The sequence below is a fragment of the Myxocyprinus asiaticus genome, chromosome 45 (assembly GCF_019703515.2).
Source record: "Myxocyprinus asiaticus isolate MX2 ecotype Aquarium Trade chromosome 45, UBuf_Myxa_2, whole genome shotgun sequence".
Lineage (NCBI taxonomy): Eukaryota > Metazoa > Chordata > Actinopteri > Cypriniformes > Catostomidae > Myxocyprinus > Myxocyprinus asiaticus.
Window position 1 is genome coordinate 4,702,732 of NC_059388.1, and position 24,023 is coordinate 4,726,754.

Consider the following 24,023-nt stretch of genomic DNA (forward strand, 5'->3'; position numbering starts at 1 on the left):
CAGGGTGCATGACTATGAGGAAGGATTACTGTAATAGATAATTTTATATGCACAGGCAAAATGACTTTACCATTTCTACAATTAACAATTACAATTATTATTGCTTGCTCTTATCGCGCATTAGCCAATGTATTCCCTCTGTGACTCACAAGTAGTAATTCCTATGCATTCACTAACCTTACTCGAATATCTGAGTGACCATGATAAAAAAAAAAATCCATAATAAAAGGAGAACCGTATACAAGTGTAAAGATATAGGTCAGATGACCAGATGTCAGATACAATACGTATAGTATTTAGAACCACATTTAAAAAGTGTATTAATGGGATGTGGAAAATGCCATCTGATTAGTTTTCATGCATGCAACAAGATTCAATCTGCACTAGAAATCAGTGAAAAAAATCTGTGTAACAAATTGTGTATGCACTGAAATATCAGAATTAGTTGAAAGTGTCAATGCAGTGAAAATCTGAATAAGTTGACAGTGTAAACGCAATTAAATATTAGAATTAATTGAGAGTGTAAATGCAGAGAAAACCATAATTATTTGACTGCATAAACACTAAAAAAATAAGAATTAATTGAGAGTATAAATGCGGAGAAAATCTGAATTATTTGACAGTGTAAATGCACTGAAAATCAGAATTAGCTGAAGCATAAATGCACAAAAAAAAAAAAAAAAAATTATAGTAGAATTAGTAAATCTGTAAAATCAGAATTTGTTAAAAAAAAATTATGTAAAGCCAATAGAGCATGCATTAATACTTACAGATCAAATCTTAGGTTTTGTCTTTCCTCGAAGTAGTAGTCCAGTATGAATTTGCGGACAAAGTCAGGGTTCAAGGTGTTATCGATGACTTCTGTCCTCCCAAACTGAAAGAGTAAAATGGCAGCAGTAAAAAGCAAGAAAATTTGATTCTTTTATTTCACGTTTATGATAAAACTACCTACAAAACATTTCCATAAGACTTGGATAAAGGCCCTTTCACAGGACTTCAACATTCCTAATTGCATTAAACTCCATGGAGCAAGGTGCCAAAGAATGTTACCCCCTTCACAGCCTCAGTCACCATTAATTTTTACTGTATGGAAAAAAGATGCAATGAAAATGAATGGTGCCTGAGGTTCCCATTCTGGTTAACACCTACTTTTGTGCTCCAGGGAGGAGAAAAAGTCATATGGATTTAAAACAACATAAGGGTGAGTAAATGATGACAGAATTTTTATTTCTGGGTTTACTATTCCTTTAACATTTCATGAGTCAACTTTAAAACTGGACTTGAGTTGCCAGGATATGAGTGTTTGAGAGCATTATTACATCCCCTGGGTGGCTTATCGTATTTCAGCAGCTAGTGATTGAAGTTAATAAATGCATGACTCCCTTAATGGTGCTTTGGAAAGCCTGATATTTCCTATGATTAGCTGGGAAGGCACAACTGAAAAAAGAAAAGACTCGATAGAGACAGAAAAACTGAGCTCCATGAATTATTACGATTATTATTAGGAGAATAATTCAACCCGACATTTACATGTATGAATATTTATGTGACCAAGGGTCTGCCAAGCCCTTCAAGGGGTCGGCATGACTGTGCCAGATTGTTGCGCTTACCTCTCGCCACTCTTTGTTGCCGGTGCCTTGGGTGTACAGCACACAGACTGTGAAGACGAAGAGACAGAGAGATTGTGTTACACAAAGGCAGAGATTTCTCAAATGGCAGTTGATGTAGAGCACTTTAGATCTGTATTGTGTCATCTTGACAGCGATTTTGTTTTAAGGGGAACAGATTAGAACCAGACTGGTGTAATGCAGAAAACGGATAGGTACAACTTTAAAATCAAATTGGATGAGCCACAGCATTGTAAAATAGCAAGTTTACACATGCCTGTGAGTTAGGGGTGTAACGATTCACTCGTTTTCTCGATCCATCATTTACTTATCCTGCCTATCTATATGCATCAATCTTGAAATATGATATTTGAATTGAGAATCGTTAGTGTTGGTCAGTAATCAATTTAAAATGCTATGAATCGTGATTCGACAAAACAGTGTACAATATTTTAAAGTATATAAATATTTAATAAGTTACAAGTGTGTTTTAATGGAGACACGTGCAACGTTGTTCTCTAGGCATACGCCCTCATAGCTCTCCCCTCACAGGCATGTGCTCCACTTTTCTGTCGTCCTTCAGGGGATCCCGCTCTCAGTTCCATCCTTAACTCTCATTGAAACTTTTTCTGAGCAGCTTTCAAATACCTTGTGTCTGATCTCTTCTCAGGATGGCCACTGAGAATCACATGAGCAAGTGACAGCTCGCAATTTTGTCTCGAGTGAAACACGCTCAAAGCATTGTTTTGGCTCATTGGCAACTCATTGGTAGTGTCTGAAAACTGGAAAATGCTGCCTACGGAGGCTGAAGTTACGCTTGGCTCTAAAATATTTTCGCGGCACATTGCACTCTGTTATATTCCAAGACGCCTGTATGTACTTGTATTTAATGTGTTTTCTTTCAAGCTGTTTTTGGTGCAGTAAACTATCTTAAGTATTTTGTCTTTCTTTTTCTTGCCCAAGACACATTAGGGGGAGTACTTTAATAGTCCTGCAAATGCATTTAAAAAAATGCAGAATCGAATCGTTAATAGAATTTCATTGTGAACCAAATAGAACAGATTAGTTCTCAATTTAAAAAAAAAATATTTTGAATCAAATCGAAAACGTATGAATCATGAATCTAATCGATTAGCTTTCAACCAAAAGTTTCACACCCCTACTGTGAGCGCACATCAGTTAAATTGTACATTAATGTGACAAATTGCTACAAACCATTAAAGGTGCATTAAGTATTTTTTTTTTATGTAAAATTATATTTTTAATTAAGTCTAAGTCTAAGCCTATCACCATGTCCTAACCAGTCGCGATAAAGTGAAACACGATAAATCGAAAAGTATCTCTTTTTATAGCATTAACCAGAGTTGTGCTAACCAGCTGTGGCTCCTCCTCCCAGTGGCTGCCATGTTGAGATCACATGACCAGTCAAATATCATTTTTGCTGAGTTTAAGTTGTGTCAAAATTATCGTAGCGAGATTCTACTGTGAGGTCTTTACATCCTCAAATGCCAAAATGTATCCATGTGCAGCTTTGTTGTTAATGATGGCACAATCACTACAATATTGCATCTTATGCAAAATATTGAAGTACACAAAATGTGCTATAATAGCTATAATAAAATGGCAAATATCAAACAAACAAATATGTGAAGAGGTTTCCATTTTTTATTGTTTTCAAATGATGTCACATTGGTCAAGTGGTAGAAGTCAGAGATGTAGTAAAAAATTAAGTTCTTTAGAGTTTTTCAAGGTGGGTGTGGCAACATTTGGAACAAAATCTGGCCAAAAAAAAGAAGGTGTTTTTGAGTTCATTTCAGTGGTTCATAACAGCTTGCCAGGGCGAACTTTTAGGAAAACGTCTTACCGGCTGCTAAACACCTTACTGCCATTGGTCCATGTCATTGGTGGGAATGACCTGGAGCTTTACCTACTTTGAGGCCGATAGCTAATTCTGTTTAAGTTGTTCAGTCAGTCCATTCATCAGACAACATGAATACACTGGCATGTAGAGTTATTAGGAAGCTGGTGCAAATGTACCTATATGTGTGTGATTGTTTGTGTAGAGACATTTTCCAAGACCATGCCATGCAATTTGTTTTGTTTAATTAGTCTACAAAAGGAATCAAATCTACTCAAATACTCTCAAATTCTCATCAGTGCCATCAGCAGCAAAAGCCATTCACACATCTTCCCAAAGTAAGATATGCCTTTCTTATCATTCTTTTGTCTTTATTCTGTCAATTAACACTCTTTTATACACCCATATCTGCAGTAGTAACAGTGTCATCATACATTACAATAACAGAGTGTAACTGGTGCAAATTATGGCTGCTTATAGCGTGTTAGCGCATTAGCGTCATTAATTCAGAAATTAAACAAGACAAGCATTATCTACTGCATATATATTACTTTAAATCATCATCAAGAGGATAAAATAGCTTCTTTTAATGACATTATGTGAATTCTACTCATACAATGAGGCATAAAGTCATGGATAACACATATAATACACATTTAATGTCACATAAGTTAAATTTAGTCTTGTGCGTCCTCATATTTACATGCTCTTCTAAACGACTCCCACAGTGGTGTGTCGGGTGTCTGAATGTTCGCAAACAGTATACCGTCGCTCGGCAGTTTTGAACTTCTTTTTACCCCTGAACAAAGAAATACAAAGAACTTCACTGGAAGTATATCGGGGCCTTAACTTGTAATTATGAGTTTGACAAGTGTTATTTTTTACACGGTTTTTTATTTTAGTCATAATTATTGTCTACTGAAGAAAATATCCTTTAAATTTAGTCAATATTTCATTATGTCACATTCAATAATTTTAGTCCATTTTAATTGGACTGGCATATACTGTACTTTGGCATATCATTTTAGTTGACAAAAATAAATTTAGTTAATGATAATGTAGATATTCTCACAGTGAATTATAAAACAGTAGCTTGACTTATATTGACTTATATGAACAGACGAAAGAAAAGCCGCCGATGCGTGTCTGATTTGATATGTGTGCGCAGTGAGCTCCACTGTTCACTAATGCAATGAAAGTGCTTCTCCAAGACACGCACATTCATAGAGTTCTAAGACTCCTTTACCAATAACTATTGATCTTAGCTGTTAAGAGCATTTTGTACAAGCGATTTTATGAACGTTCGTTATTTTTTATGTGCGCTGAGGGTGTGAAATAGCACCCGCCACACTCTAAATGCGACAAGGCTCAATCCAGTTCGCGAGCTCCTCGTTCAAATGCAGGTATTTCATGCGCGAGCAGGGTTGGGTGGGTTACTTTTGAAAGGTATTCCACTACACATTACAGAATACATGCTGTAAAATGTAATTTGTAATGTATTCCGTTAGATTACTCAAGGTCAGTAATGTATTCTAAATACTTTGGATTAATCCTTCAGCACTGGTAGATTTTTTCACTTGTTTTGACTATAAAAACTCTGTCAGTACAGTAAGACAAAATACACATGTTAAAAGTACATTTTCTGAAAAATCAAAATATCTTATGCAGTGTTGTTTCTAAAACAAGATAAATCAAATTTATCTTGTTTTAAGGATTTTTAGATATTTTTTACAGGAAAACAATACAAAAAATATTATCAAGAATACGATTTTTGCCCTAATATCAAATGTCTTACTAGAAAAAAGAAATTATCTAATGTGAATTTTGTTGATAAAAAAATATGATGGCAAAAAATATGCCTGGTAACATGTGCATGTAAAATGGCTAGAAATAGCATTTTAGCTTAGCGTAAAGCTGACAATTTACACAAGGTTTATTTCTATTTCTTCTGCTCCAAACTTACTTCAAACTTACTTCTCTGTCTGCTTGTATGAATATAACACATCATAAGAAAGTGTTCAAATGCACTTTGGATCGCATCATTTATATGTATAAGTCACATATTCCCTGTTGTTTGTATTGACATTTATGTTGAAATTCTGGTTTAGTTCCCTGTTCTTGTTTCCTGTTAGTTTTGTAGTCCTTTGTAGTTTCTTTTCATGATTGGTTTTCCCCTGATTGTTTCCCCAGGTGTTCCTCATTCCCTTGTTTTCCCTTGTGTATTTAAGCCCTTGTTTTCCTCTGGTTTCTTTGTCAGTCTTCATCTGTATTATGGTGTGTTTTTTTCCCTGTGTTTTGTTTCATTATGTTCCGAGTTACCTGGTTTACCTTTGTTTTATTAAAAAGGCTGCATTTAGATCCTCATTTCTCTCCTGTCTCATCACAGTATAAATGTTTTCCATCTGAAAAGACTAAATATTAAATTAAACAAATGACAATAAAATGCAAAGTAATCTCTTCAGTAATCAAAATACTTTTTGAATGTAACTGTATTCTAATTACCAATGATTTAAATTGTAGCTGTAGTGGAATACAGTTACTTATATTTTGAATTTTAAATCCGTAATCCCGTTAACATGTATTCCGTTACTCCCCAACCCTGTGTGCGAGTAATTTTACTCATCTACCCGCAACAGGCGGGTGACCTGTAAGACGTCTCGGAGTAACACGACAAGAAATGCAGTTAGTCAAAAAGACACACGCTTGAAGAAACACACTTTATTATATTTTAAGAACAAACCAAAGAAAAGCCGTCAGTGCTCGTGTCTGATTCGCTGTTTGTTCAGAGGCGTGCAACGGGACCCTGTCTTGTAGAACAAGTGCATGTAAACTGTTATCACACCTTCTTCTCTATTTCATTCAACTGAAAACTGTTTGCAAGAATAATGTAGACTATAGGAATGCTGCAAATTATCACTGATAATCTCGTGAAGTGCTTTGAGTTTAGTTTGCTTTATTTCCACAGAGCAGTTCATTCTTACACATTGTGAATGCAACTCTGCAGGTTCAGTAATATATACAGGTATCTTTGTATTAAAGAAACAAAGATGAAAGTGATTAAATCATAAAGAAATACAAGACACGTTCACCTTGAACTTAAAATTGAGTTTTATTTTCTTTTCTTTAGGCAGCATTAACTGTATTACCAAAACGCAACACAAACACAAATTCGATAAGAAAACAGGAATAAAAGGGAATTTATTAGGCTTATTTATTATGATGATAATTATAATTATCTTTACATTTGTTATTGTCTTTAGTTCTTAATTTTTAGGCTATAAGTAATTTTTCACCTGGTGTCGTTGACGGATGCTTGCGTGATAGAAAATGGGTCTTGGAGACGGTAAATGTTTGGATTTGGTGAGGTGGTTATATATAAGATTTTTTAATAAATTCGTATTTTAATTGCTTTTTTCGTTTCGTTTGAAGTGCAATTTGAATTTAGAAATGTCTTTTAAGTTTTTTATGTTTCAATAAATTAATTTAATTTTTAAAGCAAAATCAATACAGCAAAAATATTCACCGACCCTAGGCAGGGGGGTTGATGATATAATCGGATATCGCAATATTTTAATGCCGTTTATAGTTAAAACATTTTTTACATATCGCCCAGCCCAAAAGGGAAGTTACATTTTTCATGAACAATTGTAAAATGAAGTAATTTTATGGAGACCCACACAAACACGTGTACTCAATTCCATATTGCAACATGTTACCTATTAATTTTTGCATATTTGTTTGTTTTTGTGTTTTTGAGTAGTCTATGGGCAATATAAAATTTTATTTTATTGAAAAACTTTGTTTTTGAAAATAGTAAATTATTCGTTTGTGCTATGGCTCTTTCGAAAAAATGCATCAATCAAAAATTAAAAAATTGGCTCCTTAGTGAAAAAAGGTTCCCGACCCCTGGTTTAGGATATTGCATTGTGAGTAGCACGGAATTTGCAAACAGGTTTCTTGAACACTCCCCCCATCTGTCATTGGTCTCTAAAACAGTGAGTCCCGCCCAAAACTCACACTAAAACTCACACCATTGCTGTTGCCGCCATTTTATAAAACCAATAAACTACTTATTCTCATCTAAATTGGAGTTGTGTCAAGCAAGATCAGTTACATACAGCTGTATATACAGGCAGATGTTACTTTCAAAACACTGAAGTATCTATACTTCTGTCTGCGTACAGTATGTGACTCTAAAATACAAAAAACATACACCTAGGGCATAGCTATCATGCAATAGACAGAGTCAAAACTTTTTATATACACTACTGGTCAAAAGTTTTTAAACACTTACTCATTCTTTATTATTATTATTTTTTTTTCACATTTTAGAATAATAGTAAAGTCATTAAAACTATGGAATAAAATAAATGGAACTATGGGAATTATGCTGTGACTAAACAAAATCCAAAATAAATCAAAACTGTGTTATATTTTAGTATCTTCAAAGTAGTCACCCTTTGCCTAGAATTTTCAGAAATGTATTCCTGACATTTTCTCAACCAACTTCTTGAGGTATCACCCTGGGATGCTTTTTAAACAGTATTGAAGGAATTCCCATCTATATGCTGGGCACTTACTGGCTGCTTTTCTTTATTATTTGGTCCAAGTCATCAATTTGAAAAACTTATTTTTTTAAGTTTTTGAAATTTATGATTTATAATGAAATAAATTAATATGGTGGCACAATTATATTTTTGCCTACAAAACTAATTTCAAACATTTAAGCATACGCCTTCAGATCAAAAGATTTTTAAGATCATGAGAAACATTTTGGGCAAGTGTTTCAAAACTTTTGACCGGTAGTGTAACTGTATGTGTGTCATGAGGCACCTTCTACAAAAGAAGTAACGTTAAGAGACTGGGCTGCAGTACTCAGCATTATTAAGACTGTGGCTCAGCACAAGTGCCTGCTTGCATAGATTCATGGACCCTGGAAGAGCTGCGCTTTTGTGCTCTGTTTGCACTAATAGGTAGCCTCTAACTTTCAAAAATGTGTCCCGAAACCCCAGAATTGTGCTACGTCCAGCTGTTTTTGAACTCAAGAATGCATCCCGTGTGAACGGCTCTTCAACCAATTTTTTGCTGCCTGCTCTTGTTAAGTGTGGTTTGGTGAGTTGTGCTGCCTGTACTATTGGAGCTGCTCTGACTGCTCCTGCTGACCACAGACTCGCAAAAACATGAAGGTGGTACTTCAAGCTTGAATTGGTCAGATGGTAGAAAAATTCCTAATTATGGAATTTATGTACTGTACAATTTAGGGTCATGATAAATTGTGTACATTTTTAATGCATTATTTTTTTAAATAAAATTAATCACACTAAAATAATACATTAAATTGACAGCCCTGCAAATAATAACAACAAAAAGGCACTTACAAAAAGTCAGGCATAGCTACTGCAATGCATGAAAGCAAGACCGGTGGAAATGTGGACAAACAGCCTGAAAGAAAAGAAAGAGCAGGCAAAGAAAAAAATAAAGCAGGACAGAAAGACAAGAACAAGCAACAGAAATAGGTCAAATAAGAGTGATAATAAGAGAGGAATAATTAATAGCAGATCTGTTTCCTCTTCATTACTGTTACACATACACACAGCACAATAGAAAGCATTACAGACGTCTAGTGCTCATTGTTCTTGGGAGCGAAGAACTCTTAATTTACAATGATTCGGTTCTGTCTGCCTTTTGTTTGGAGATAAACACATCTGATTAATAAATGCAGTGTTTGTTCAAAGATTTAAGCAGAAGTAGGAGCAAGTCACATGTGAGCAAGTCTAGCTGAGTCCTGCTAAGAGTCAAATCGAGTCAAGTCACAGTTAAAAACAGAATCAATTATTTATTTTTTCCCCCAGGAATTATGAATCTTCTCAATTATACATGAATATCTGAAAAATATATTAATATCTGAAAATGGTTGAAGTATACCAAATATATATGTGTATATATATACACACACACACAAATCTTTTGATCTGAAGGCATTTGCTTAAATGTTTGAAATTAGTTTTGTAGACAAAAATATAATTGTGCTACCATATTAATTTATTTCATTATAAAACTAAAATGTAATTAAAAACAAAAGTTTTTGAAATTGATGACTTGGACCAAATAATAAAGAAAAGCAGCCAATAAGTGCCCGACATAGATGGGAACTCCTTTAATACTGTTTAAAAAGCATCCCAGTGTGAGCCCTCAAGAAGTTGGTTGAGAAAATGTCAAGAGTACATGTCTGCAAATTCTAGGCAAAGGGTGACTACTGTGACTACTACTGATTTATTTTGGATTTTGTTTAGTCACAACATAATTCCCATAGTTCCATTTATGTTATTCCATAGTTTTGATAACTTTACTATTATTCTAAAATGTGGAGAAAAAAAAAAATATAATAAAGAATGAGTAAGTGTTTCAAAACTTTTGACCGTTAGTGTATATATATATATATATATATATATATATATATATATATATATATATATATATTCAATTAAATTCAATTTTATTTATATAGCACAATTTAAAAACAACAGTTGACCAATGTGCTGTACAACGTGTTCGCAAGAACTTTTTAAATACAATAAAACCCACAATAAAACAAAATAATATATACCCGAAAGACATAAAATAACAAACAACAGAGAACATCACAAGTTGTAGGCTAGAGAGAAAAGATGCATTTTTAACTTAGATTTAAAAATATTAAGTGTTGGAGCAGTTCTGATAGAAGTCGGTAAGCTGTTCCAAAGTTTAGGTGCGGCTATGGCGAACGCTCAATCACCCCTAGATTTTAGCTTCGACTTAGGAACAGTTAATAAACTCTGGTTGGTGGACCTAAGAGCTCTTCCTGGACAGTGTTCACACAAAAGGTCGGAGAGGTAGGCAGGGGCTCGGCCATTTAAGGATTTAAATACAAGCAAGAGCAATTTCAAAAACTTATTTTTTTTTAATTAAATTTTAGATTTATAATTAAATAAATTAATATGGTGGCACAATTATATTTTTGTCTACAAAACTAATTTCAAACATTTAAGCATACGCCTTCAGATCAAAAGATTTTTAAGATCGTTTCGGTCAAGTGTTTCAAAACTTTTGACTGGTAGTGTACATGCACAAAAGACTTGACGGAACTTCTTCAGTGTGTCTGATATCAACATACAGTGGTACAGATGAGAAGCTCAGATAATAGAGAGAATTCTGCTAGAAATGTTGCGTTTGTGCTTAGATTAAATTCAAGAATAATAGTTGGGAGAATTGGCGTGCCAATTTTTGTTGTGCTTTATTTTTGTTTTTATACTTTGTTGTGCTTTATTCTCATGCACGGGAGTGATAGAGAGAGAGTGAAGCCACAAAAAATTTTTTTTTTTTTAATTGTTCTCTTATTTCTTTTTTTATCTGTCAAAATGATGGACAGCATTTGGAATTATCCATCAGTGTTTTAAAAATATTAGCAAATGACATCGAATTTTCGGTTAACACAACCCCCTGGATATGTGGTTGCGTGGTCATAATTTTTGTATCAATTTATTGTTGTCACAATAATATTTGTAATAGTATTTTATTCCTAGTCATAAAAGCACACAACATGAAAAAAATTAAAGTCGCGAGTCAGAAGCAAGTCACGAGTCAGAATCAAGTCGAGTCATAAAACTCAAATCCCCCACTTCTAAATTTATGGGTAGATTTGTATGAAACCCAACAAACTGATGTATAAGAATAAGTGTAGCTTGCAAATAAATGAATAAGTAAGGGAGAGAGAGAGTGAATACATGAGTAAATGAATGAGAAATGGGTATTAAATGAGTGATTAAATGAGTAAGAAAATAAATGAGTGTGTAAGTGAAGTAGAGAATGAATATGTGAGTGATGGAATGAGTGATTGCATTAGAAAGTCAGTGGATGAGCAAGTGAATAAATGAGTGAGCAAATGCGTGAGTGAGTGAATGAGTCAGTGAGTGGATGAATGAATGAGGGATTTAGTGAGTGAATGAGTGAGAAAATTAGTGTGTGAGTAAATGAGTAAATGATATAATCAGTGAGAGTGACTAGATGAGTGTGTGAATGAAAGAGTGAGTCAATGTTTGAGTAGGTGCATGATTGAATAAGTGAGTGAGCGAATGAGTCAGTGAGTGAGTGAGTGAATGACTGAGTGAATGAATGCGTGAGTGATAAAGTGAATAAATGAATTATAGAGTGAGTAAATTAGTGAATGAGTGAGAGGGAATCAGTGAGTAAATAGAGTAGGAATGTGATTAAATGACTGAGTGAGTGTATTATCGAGTGAATGAATGGGTGAGTGAATGTGAGTGGATCAATGAGTGAGCGAGCAAATGAGTGAGAAAATTAGTGAGTGAATAAGTGAGAAAGTGAATATATAAATTAATGAGTGAATATATGAGAGTGTGAATGAATGAGTGAGTCAATGTTTGAGAAGGTGAGTGAGTGAGTGGATTATTGAGTGAATGAATGGGTGAGCGAATGTGAGTAAATGAGTCAGTGAGTGGATGAGTGTGTGAGTGAGCAAATGAGTGAGAATATGAGTGAGTGAAGTAGTGAAGAAATGAGTGAGTACGTCAGTAAGTGAGCAAATGATTGAATGAGTGAGTGAATTAGTCAGTGAGTGGATAAGTGAATAAGTGAGAAAGTGAATATATAAATTAATGAGTGAATATATGAGTGTGTGAATGAATGAATGAATGAGTGAGTGAACAGAGAAGGTGTGTGATTGAATGATTGAGTGAGTGGATTATTGAATGAATGTATGGGTGAGCGAATGAGTCAGTGAGTGGATGAATGTGTGAGCGAGCAAATGAGTGAGAAAATTAGTAAGTGAATGAAGGAATGAGTGAATAAATGTGTAAGTGCATATGTGAGTGAATAATTAGTAAATGATTGAGTGGGTACACAACTGAATGAGTGAGTGAGCGGATGAACGAGTGAGAGTGAATGAATGAGTGAGCGAATGCGTGAGTTAATGAGTCGGTGAATAAATAAATTAGTGAGTGAGTGAATGAGTCATTTAATTAATTAGTGAATGAATGACTGATTGAGTGAGTGAGTGGATGAGTGACTAAATACATGAGTGAGAAAATAAAGGAGAGTTTGGGTGAAGATGAGGCTGAACAGCAAAATCATTGTTGAGAGTTTGATGAAATCCTTCATGCTGTTGGAATATGAATATGATAAACTAGAATACTGTCAGTACTACTTTTTGTTACAACAATATGGCTATTCCTGTAAGGTTTTGAACATACGTTTTACATTAAAGGTCTTCATAAAATTCAGCAAGTGTGAGTAGCTCGGCTATTAAAATACATAATTTATGAAAACCTCACTTACAGTAAATGTAATTAAGTGAATCACTTACTTTAAAATTGCCAATGAAACGACATTCAAAACCTCTCTGTAAATATATAAATTTACTCATAATGTAAAATTCTGGAAAATATAATCTACGGTAGGTTAAAAGCTTTTGGTATGATCTCTCAGACATCTCTCCTCACCTGCACTTTGGAATTTGTATTACTGTGATACTATGAAAGCAGAGAATGTGACATTTAATCTTCACTCACAAGGACTTTGTGAAGTTGAAGGCAAACATTAGAATAAGCAAGGCTGCCCACAGTGTTTCTATATCTGCGGGCCGTACCACATGCAGATCTGTAGCTCAAGGCTTTCTTCACACAATGTAAGAAAATACAAACACAAAGCAATGAGTCATGCGATTGTGTAAGCTTTCAAACAGTGAAGAAAATTCCCCTCTAAACAAGGCTAAGAGCAGTTGTACGTGAGGACATTCCACATGAAAAATTATTAGACAACAAATTTAATTGCATGTTTTTTACATTGAGCACTAGTTATAAAAGAATGAGAAATATAAAGACAATCTTACTTGGATCTGATTTGGAAAACGTGTCCCTGTCGAGCAGGTTTCTGTAAAAGGAAATAAAATGCTATTATTATTATGTATAAAACTATATGAAAGAGAAACTGGTGTTTGGGAAATTGGTGGCAAAAATGATGTTACTGATGTCCATTTCTGTATTCCATTACATTTATTAATTTGGCACAAGCATTTATCCAAAACTAATTTAATGCATTCAACAAGTGATGCACTGTTACAAAATGTGTGTGCCAATACAGATTTCCAATTATTTAGAACAACATCTGCCGATACCAAGACCAGTGGTTTGGTGGTTTTGCTTTTTTATTAGCCATGTGCCCGAAGCCAAATACCTTATTTGAAAAGGCATTAATAATGATAGAATAACAGAAAAAATATTCGTAATACTGATTATCAAACGAGCACAGGGATATTTTAAATAAACATATCTAAAGTTACAATGCAATGGTGTTTCTTTGACGCCAATATGACTAAAGTGTAAACTTTATGAATGAAAATGCACACATTGTGATGGGTTAGGGGAGGTTAGGGTTAAGGTGATTTATGTTCAAACTCAGGATTAGGGTTAGGTATGGTTAGGGACTATTATTAGGGGCCAAGCACCGAAGGTTTACAATTTAGTCATATTGGCTTCAAAGAAACACCAATGCATTGTAACTTTAGATATGTTTATTAACATATGAATAAACATTTATTAATAAACATTAATATTTTTGTTAAAATCTTATCCACGTGTGGCCTCCCCTTCATGTTACCTTGCCTTGAGCCGGGTGGTTTGTGGCAATAGGAAAATTATTAAATTTGGCACACTGATAGGGGTTGGCATGAATAGTCCCTACACCAATGTAATTTGGGGCCTCTAGGTCATACTCTATAGCGCCACCACCAGTTCAAAAATTTACTTTTCTTTTGTGTGTATCTTTTGAACTGTTTGTCCTAGAGACACCATTCTTTTTTGTTTAATTACTCTCTTCCTGATGATTCAAATGAACCCCTTACATTAAAACTCCACCCATTACAGTGGCCACCATCTTGCATTATGACATTTACAGTTTAAACTTTTCACATCTTTCAAACTTTGTCCAGACAATGGCTCAAAATAATCTCCAGACCATGCTGCACAGAACTGACCAGAAATCATTTTGATTTGTGTTACTGTTCAGAAATGATGCCAACGGGAAGTTAACATGGTCGACGTAAAAATGGATTTGAGGCTGTATCTCGGCAATGCTTTGTCCTATTGAAACGAAATTTGGTATGCTTCTTCAGGACCATGTTGCGAGGTAACATGCAAAGTTTGGTGACAGCGCCACCTATGGGTCAAGAAATTACAAAATTGGCTCTTTTTGTTGGTAACTTTTTAACCGTTTGTTCTAAAATTATGAGTTTGGTATCTTTGGATTCCTTGAGTCGTGAGGATTTCAACTATATAAATTAAACATCAGCCATATAACCTCTCCGCGATTTTTAATTTTATGAAAAAGTAATGTATATTTTAAACACTTTGGCCGATTTGAATGAAGATTGGAAGGGGTCTTCAACATCATGTCCTGAGGATACCTAAGCAGTTTGGAAACAATGCCACATAGTGGTCAAAATGCTTAGTCAATTTAAACAAAAGTTTTAATGTATCATTTCTTCCTTATTCTAAGTCTTCTGAAATTGGCAGAGATACATTTTCTGCATTGTGGCTGATTTATTGATTGTATTTGACAGATTAAAAAAATACTCTGTTTTTGGTCTTTCCAATTCATTTTCAATGGTCGGTCCATTGAAAATCCATTACAGTTTCATTTTCTGTTAAAGCATGATTTCCTTTAAAGCTGCTTTGAAACGATGTGTGTTGTGAAAAGCGCTATACAAATAAAAATGACTTGACTTGACTAGTGAACTGCCTTCATAGGCAGCATTTTAAGGTATCATAGGCATGCACTTGACATGAAGGCCGTTCCAAAGAGTAGGTTTAATTATTCTGCCTCCTTAGATAACTTGTTTTGACCAAATTCTAAGGCAGCAAATGTACTCAGAAGTATGAGTAATCTAAATGTTAATAATCAACATTCATTTTTACATTACAATATCAGGGAAAATAGTCAACAATTAAAGTAATGTTCTGGGTTCAGTATAACTTAAGCTCAGTTAACAGCATTGTGGCTTAATGTTGATTTCCACAAAAAAAATATAAATAATAATAATTAACTTGTCCTTCCTTTATTTAAAAAAAGACAAAGCAAAAAACATGCTTACGGTAAGACACTTACAATGAAAGCAAATAGGGCTAGTCCATAAATGCTAAAATACACACTGTTTCAAAAGTATAGACACAAGATTTAACCATTATACATGTTAATATGATTTTAGTGTGATAAAATCTCTTACTATCCTTATGTGTGTAAATATACATAAAATATTTCAATTTTGTCATAACAACGAAACCCTGTAATGCCTGCTTTTACACAGAGCAAGATAGTAATTTTATCATGCTAAATAATGTTAACATGTATAATGGTTATGTCTTGTGGCTATACCTTTGAAACAATGTGTATTTCAGTGTTTACTGACTGGCCCCATTCACTTCTATTGTAATTGCATTACTACAACCATAATATTTTCTTTCTTTCTTTTTTTTTTTTTTAATAAAAGAGGGACTAGTCAAAATGTATTTTGTTGGTATTCAAAATTATGCCCTAAAATGATGTCGATAGACTTTAACTTGTTTTGAACCCGGAGCACTCCTTTCAGTCACGCAGCTCTTATTAGCATAGCAACAAGCTAACGTCAAATTCTTCTGAATTAATTGAGTCAAGTCTCCAGTGTTTCTGCCTATGTAGAGTGTTCCAAATCAGTCACTTATGAGGTTTCATTTCAGTTAGAACGCTAACTGAGAGGCTAACTATGGAGGCAGTAAACTATAAAGCCAGGTTTTGTAACAGAGCTAGAAAGAGTATAGCATCCCAGTGTTTTTAGCGGCACAGAATAAACTGTCGATAGATCGGGCAGCACTGCTGACGGCTTCTAAACCTGCAGTTCACCGGTGGTGTCAAAAGTGCAGTGTGAACTCAGGTTAGAGGGTTAAATAACAGGGCAAGAGAGAGCAGGACGATAATAGAGCTCACTGTGTGACCATTTCATTTGAGAGACATGAATGCTGAATGTGAAAGCGGGGGTGAGATTTTGCTTGTAACATGTTAGGAATCCCTTTGTAAGAAAGCACAGAAAAAAACGTTTACACCCACTCTCTCGCTCTCCCAGAAAACATCCAGACTGTCTTCCCTCATAACCGGCAAATACTTAGTCTGTGCAGTCTTTCAGTGTGGCTTTAACAAGACCAGATGTTTAAGCCAACATGGTATGTTGTAATAGTCTTAAATAAACATCATTGTAATTATGGTCAACAACAATCATCATTCCAATGGTTTTATTTACATGCATCAAACCTTTGAACAACTGGCTTTAGATTTTAATTACAACAAAGTGAAGTAATAAACAATAACATAGTAAATGTGATTAAAGGAGTGGGACACATTCCAGAATCAACATCCAGACCCACTTTATATTAGTTGTCTACTATGCACTTACACATTTGATACAATGTACTTTTGTGTTGTTGCATTGTTCTTACATTTAAAGTATCTGCATTTAATTACATCTGTAGTTACATTGTTAACCTTACCACTAACACTAAACCTAACCCTAACCAAGTCCTTACCCTAAACCCTAACCCCTAAACCTACCCCTACTCCTTAACCTACCCATATCTCAACCTAAGTAGCAGCAAATGTGAATCTTGCAAACATTATTCAAAAAAACATGTTGCACAACTGCATACCTTGTTGACATATTAACACTTTATAATAAGACCATCAAGCAGCTGCAGAACTTTGAGTCGATAATCACCAAAATTATATATACCAGTAGACAGGGTTGGGAGGTTTACTTTTGAAATTTATTCCACTACAGTTTTCAGAATACATGCTGTAAAATGTAATTTGTAATGTATTCCGTTAGATTACTCAAGGTCAGTTACGTATTCTAAATACTTTGGATTACTTCTTCAGCACTGGTAGATTTTTTTCACTTGTTTAGACTGTAAAAATTCTGCCAGTACAGTAAGACAAAATACACGTTAAAAATACATTCTCTGAAAAACCTAAATATCTTATGTTGTTTCTAAATCAAACTAAATCAAATTGATCTTGTTTTAAGGATTTTTTGATATTTTTAAAGGAAAACAATACAAAATTATTATCAAGAATATGATTTTTGCCCTAATATCAAAGGTCTTACTAGAAAAAAAGAAATTATGATCCAATGTGAATTTTCTTGTTAAAAAAATATGATCGTGCCTGGTAACGTGCATGTAAAATGGCTAGAAATAGCATTTTAGCTTAGCGTAAAGCTGACAATTTACACAAGGTTTATTTCTATTTCTTCTGCTCCAAACTTACTTCTCTGTCTGCTCGTATGAATGTAAAACATCATAAGAAAGTGTTTCACCATGTTCATGTTCAAATGCACTTTGGATCGCATCATATAATGTGTATAAATTTGAAAGGAAATTGAAACAAATGACAATAAAATGCAAAGTAATCTCTTTAGTAATCAAAATACTTTTTGAATGTAACTGTATTCTAATTACCAATGATTTAAATTGTAACTGTAGTGGAATACAGTTACTTATATTTTGTATTTTAAATATGTAATCCCGTTACATGTATTCCGTTCCCTGTCTGTCACTCACTCGACGTTGTGTCGATGCAGTGACACTAGGGGTTCACTCTTGAGAGCCCCAATCACCTTTGCTTTATTCAGAAAAGGCCAATGAATATTGGTGAGTGGAATTTATATCCAGACACACGGGTATAAAGGGGATGGCGTGCACCACTCATTCAGACTTGCTCTTCGGAGCCGAGCACGTGTGTTTGTCCCGTCAACTTGCTATCTGCTGCTGGAATTAGGGCGCATATCAGCGATCACCCTCACTTGGTTGAGTGTTGTGCTTCCCCTGGGCGCTTCGGCGGCTGAGTCCACAGGTGTAAAAAGAGTATATTCAAAAGAGTATATTTTCCCTAAAAGAGCTCGTACAAACGATTGGCGTCTTTTTAAAGATGTCCTATTGCCTTTGTGCTAATGGGTGTGGCCATTATCTCTCCCCACCGGATGGCAACGAAATCTGTCACGAGTACTTGGGTCGCCAGCATGCCGAGGCATCTTTTGTGGAGGGCTCATGTTCTCACTGTGAGAACTTGCCCATGAGAACATTGCGGTCGCGTCTCTCTTCCTTCTTTGTGAAGCAGAGAGCCACCGCGGCTGCTTCTCAACCCGGTCCGTCCAGGGTTGAATCTCAGGCTGTTGAGTCGGCGAGCACCGCAGGCGATCTGGATGTGGATATGGGAGCGTTTCCGCCGGCTCAGTCCCCGCGGTCCTCCCATCCTCCAGCACGCTCGTTCTGCACGGTAGAGGCGGATTTTAATGTCTCGTTCAGAGCTCGCGACGAGGATGAGTTATCGGTCACAGCATCAGAAGCGGACGAATCTTCTGAGCTCCCGCTCTCGGGCGGTAGAGCTCAGGATGAGGCGGACGCTGAGTTGGCAGCCGTGCTTGCCCGGGTGGCTGCAAACATTGGGCTTGAGTGGAACCTTCTGCCCTACCCTGAGCATTCACAGCTGGATGATTGGTTTCTGGGTTCAGAGCGTGACTCACAGCCACGCCCCACCCTGGTGCCCTTCTTCCCAGAAGTGCACAAGGAGCTCACGAAGTCGTGGAAGGGGCCTTTCTCTGCCTGTACACGCTTTGCGGCTAAGGGATATGTTGAGCTTCCCCAGGTAAAGCGCGCTGTGGCAGTGCATTTATGCCCGCAGGGTGCAGCCACCTGGAGGAACCGACCAAGGCTTCCTTCCAAGGCATGTAAGACTTTGTGTCGATGTAGTGACACTAGGGGTCGCTCTTGGGAGCCCAAAACACCTCTGATCTTTGAAAAAAGGCCAATGGGAATTGGCGAGTGGAATTTGCATGCCACTCCCCTGGACATACAGGTATAAAAGGAGCTGGCTTGCAACCACTCATTCAGGTTTTGCGCTGAGGAGCCAAGACAGGGTCCTGGCCATTTCAGTGGGTAGTTCAGTGTTGTGGCAAGAGGGACACAATGTCTCGTTCACTCCATCAGGGAACAGAGGTTACGACAGTAACCAAGATGTTCCCTATCTGTCACTAACTCGACATTGTGTCGATGTAGTGACACTAGGGGTCCCTATATGAAACGCCACAACTAGCTGAACTGTGTTACGTGGATTGGCAGTGCAGGTGCACGTAACCTCCCCCAACGCTCCACGAGCGTCATACGGTCCCCTGCACCTCGGGGACAAGCCGACTTTCCAAAATGGGGACAGGCTGCACCAGCCGTGGCCTCTTCTCTTCTTTTTTCTCCCCAAAAACTGGAAATCGTTCAGCTGGGGCCATAAGTGTACACGTCTGGGGGGGTGGGGTGTCCTTTCCCAAGGGGAGGTAATTGTGTGGAAATATGTCACATGGACTTACCGACCAGCAGTATCGCATGTGGAGGAAGTCCCCGTGGTAGGTCCTACCCGGAGCTCTACAAACACGGCAACCGGTGGCAGAAGTAACTCTGCCCAAGGAAGACGCAGGTTTACCAATGGGAAAACTGTACTGCGGCAGATACATCACACGGGGTTACTCACGGGAAACCAGCGCATGTGGAGCACCTACCCCAGTACAAGGCCTACTAGTTCACGTACTGGGCCGGCATCGAATTTCTCCGCCGAATTCGCCTGCCACAGGGCTAAGGAGGAAGGACATCTAGGGTCCAATGTCTCGTGAACTCGGCTGGGGGGAAAAAAGCACACCTCTTCCCCTCCAGGAGGGGAAAGGTGCTGTATGCAAGCAGTGCACCCAGCCAGTTGCCCCGCATACTTACCTGTTCTTACCTGACAACACACGGGACGAAACTGGCTCAACCCGGAGATTGTAGAATCTTGCGAAGGTATTGGGTGTTGCCCAGCCCACTGCTCTACAGATGTCTGCTAAAGAGGCACCATTGGTCAGGGTCCAGGAGGCCGCCACACTCCTGGTGGAGTGTGCTCAAAGCCCCAAGGGGGGCGGCACGTCCTGGGCCTGGTATGCCAAAGCGATGGCGTCAATGACCCAGTGGGTGATCCTCTGTTTGTAGACAGCCCTCCCTTTCCACTGTCCTCCGAAACAGACAAAGAGCTGCTCTGAGCATTTAAAGCTCTGCATGCGATCCAAGTAGATGTGCAAAGCATGCACCGGACACAGCAATGACAAGGCTGGGTCTGCCTCCTCCCGGGGAACTGCTTGCAGGCTCACCACCTGATCCATTGCACATGGCACACCAGCCTCGCTTGGAGGTATCTGTCATAACAACGAAGCGCCTGGACACTTGCACTAAGAGGACCCCTGCACGCAGAAATGCGCCCGCAGCTCTTTCAGTGCCTTGGCCTGGTGCACTTGCAGGAGGACCATGGCGTGCAGGGTGGAGGCGGCCTGTCCAGTGGCATTGCAAGCTTTGGTCGCCAATGATAACGTGGACTTACAGGTCTTGGATGGGAGTCTCGGGAGATTCTGCCAGGTGGCGGCGTTATGCGGGCACAGGTGCACCGCAACTGCCTTGTCCACCTGAGGAATCGCCGTGTACCCCCTGGCCGCCCCACCATCGAGGGTAGTGAGAGCGGAGAGGCTCAGAGGTTGGGTCCGGGCGGTAAAAGGTGCCTGCCATAACTTCGTGAGCTCCTCGTGCACCTCTGGGAAGAATGGAACCGGGGCGGGGCATGGCCGTGAGCGCGCTCTGAGCCCAGGAACCAATCATCAAGCCGAGAGGGCACAGGGCAGGGTGGAGGGTTCCACTCAAGCCCAACCACACCCGAAGGTGTGGATTGATGTGAATTCATCAATGAATGAATTCAATGAATGAACACCGCTCGGCTCCAAAGAAAAAATCTGAATGAGTGGTTGCGAGCCAGCTCCTTTTATACCCATATGTCCGGGGAGTGGCATGCAAATTCCATTTGCCAATGCCCATTGGCCTTTCCTCAAAGATCAGAGGTGTTTGGGGCTCCCAAGAATGACCCCTAGTGTCACTACATCGACACAACGTTGAGTGAGTGACAGACAGGGAAGAGGCTATAGCTGGGGGTTAGTGGTAGGAATAGTTTTGGGCTATGATTGTTACGACTACTACGACTACTATGTTGCTCGGAACTGCACCCAAGAATTTCACACACTATTGCACTTGTGTATATGGTTGTGTGACGATAAAAGTGATTTGATTAGATGTGGAATGTTGTTCCATTACCAACATAGCCTGTTGAAACAGGTACATGTCCTACTTGGCAAAATCAAATCTCACTGGCCAAAAACAACCATGTGACTTGGAAGCTGCCAAGGCGGCAAAGAAGGCAGAATTCACTTGGGGCTAAAGCACTAATACTGTTTTCTCCTTGCACTGGGAAGCAACCCAACATTCCATCACTGCCTGAATTAAGACCTTCAGATATCCAGTTATTTCTAAAGAACCTACATGCACTTAAAGTTCTGTATCACACTGATTTCTCACATTTTGTTTTTGCCACTTTAATAAATGTCTCTCTTTCACTTTCACTTTCACTTTCTCACTTTCGCTGAACTGTGTTTACGGTACAGATATTAGCACAGAACTCTAACTTAGAACTCTATCTCCTGAGTTATGAAAACTGTTTTGTTCAAGGCTGGAGGATACAGCAACTCAGCAAACTCACAATTAATTTGAGATACCCAGGAATAGCCAGTAAAGATTACAGTTACAATTACAGTATAATTTGCTAAATGTACAATATTCCAATGGCAGTGCTTCTGCTGCTGCACTGCCACTATAATTTTACAGGAAATGTTGTACAGTATTCCATGGATCGCAGAAGCGGGTGGGCTGCCCATGCCCGGGTTACTTTTGAAGTCTGATAAAATATGAAATACATAAAACTTTAAAAAAAAAAATAAATAAATACAAAATTATGAAATTGCTGATGATTTATTATATTTTTGAAAAGTGCTACTGCAGTAATTGTAGTTTTTAGGCAGTATATAAATATAGATATATATTGGGTTAGGGAGTAACAGAATACAAAACTGGATTCCATATTTAAAATACAAAAATATTAGTAATTGTATTCCACTACAGTTACAATTTAAATCATTGTTAATCAGAATACAGTTACATTCAAAAGGTATTTTGATTACTGAAGAGATTACTTTGCATTTTACTGTCATTTGTTTCATTTAATGTTTAGACAATTCAGTTGGAAAACATTTAGCCATATAAATGATGCGATCCGAGGAGCGTTTGAACAGCAGTGAAACACTTTCTTATGATGTGTTACATCAGGTAGCTGTTAGCTACATCATGTTTCTACAGCTTGACAAAAAACAGAAGAATGAAACATAAATCCAATAAATACACGATTACATGTCTTGACAAGGTTTTTTATGCGGTTAGGGTATTTTTACAAGAAATGCTAACCAATGTAGCCTTTAACATAATATAGAAATCTACAGATAATATATTTTCTGCCTCATTCTATGAACAGAATCCACGTACAATCAGAAAAAGACACTCTGTGTAAATTGTCATGTGAACATTTAGCTTTATGCTAAACTAAAATGCTATTTCTTGCCTTAACATTCATCTGTTACTAGGCGTGATTATTATGTTGGCTTGAAAAAGCCAACATACTGTTCCACTACGTAAGTCTATTATTACTATTATTATTATTATTATTATTATTATTATTATTAATTGAGAAAGCCTTGATAAGTATCACTCTGGTAACTGCCTAACAACTACATGGGGTTACCCTAGCAACCAAGTAACAAATCACACATCTCCGCACCAGAACATCGTAGAGATTTCCGGGTTGACTTATTTCACTCAGGATAGCAAGGAGCCTTGATAAGTATCACCCTGGTAACTGCCTAGCAACCAGATGGGGTTACCCTAGCAACCAAGTAACAAATCACATATCTCTGCACCAGAAAATCATAGAGACTTCCAGGTTGACTTATTTCACTGGGGAGTAAAACGGGCCCAAATATGCCCCATAGGCATACTATGGCAAGGGTCTCACCCATGAAAACAACTGTTTTTTCCCTACTATGACAAGACACTTTATTTTGTGGGATCATATCTCCCAAACAAAATGTCGTAGAGATATGGGGGTGGGCTCATTTCACTCGGGCTACCAATCGGTCTTTAAGTATCACCTTGGAAATGGTGTAGCCATGCCCTAGCAACCATTTACGGCACCCTAGCAACCAAACACCATTGACTTCCATTCAAAATCAGTAAGATGGGTAACTCAGGATCAGAATGTCGCAGAGACTTCCGGGTTGACTTATTTCACTCAGGATAGAAAGGAGACATGTTAAGTATCACCTTGGTAACTTCCTAGCAACCACATGGACTTACCCTAGCAACCAAGTAACAAATCATATATCTCTGCACCAGAACATCGTAGAGACTTCCGGGTTGACTTATTTCACTCAGGATAGCAAGGAGCCTCATTAAGTATCACTCTGGTAACTACCCTAGCAACCAAGTAACAAATCACATATCTCTGCTCCAGAACATCATAGAGACTTCCAGGTTGACTTA

General features: G+C 37.4%; 1 protein-coding gene across 4 annotated transcripts in view; it reads right to left on the minus strand.

Moving 5' to 3' along the window:
- LOC127435324 (copine-8-like) overlaps window positions 1-24,023 on the minus strand; it is a 359,118-nt gene that overhangs the window by 282,755 nt on the left and 52,340 nt on the right. For 3 of the 4 annotated variants that reach the window (XM_051688722.1, XM_051688724.1, XM_051688728.1), the window contains exons 2-4: window positions 13,352-13,392; window positions 1,611-1,657; window positions 771-874 (exon numbers count right to left, since the gene is read on the minus strand). In XM_051688722.1, coding sequence (XP_051544682.1) covers window positions 771-874; window positions 1,611-1,657; window positions 13,352-13,392 — 192 coding nt within the window. Of the gene's footprint in view, window positions 1-770; window positions 875-1,610; window positions 1,658-13,351; window positions 13,393-24,023 lie in introns of those variants that run through there. The other variant, XM_051688725.1, reaches the window with a different exon arrangement.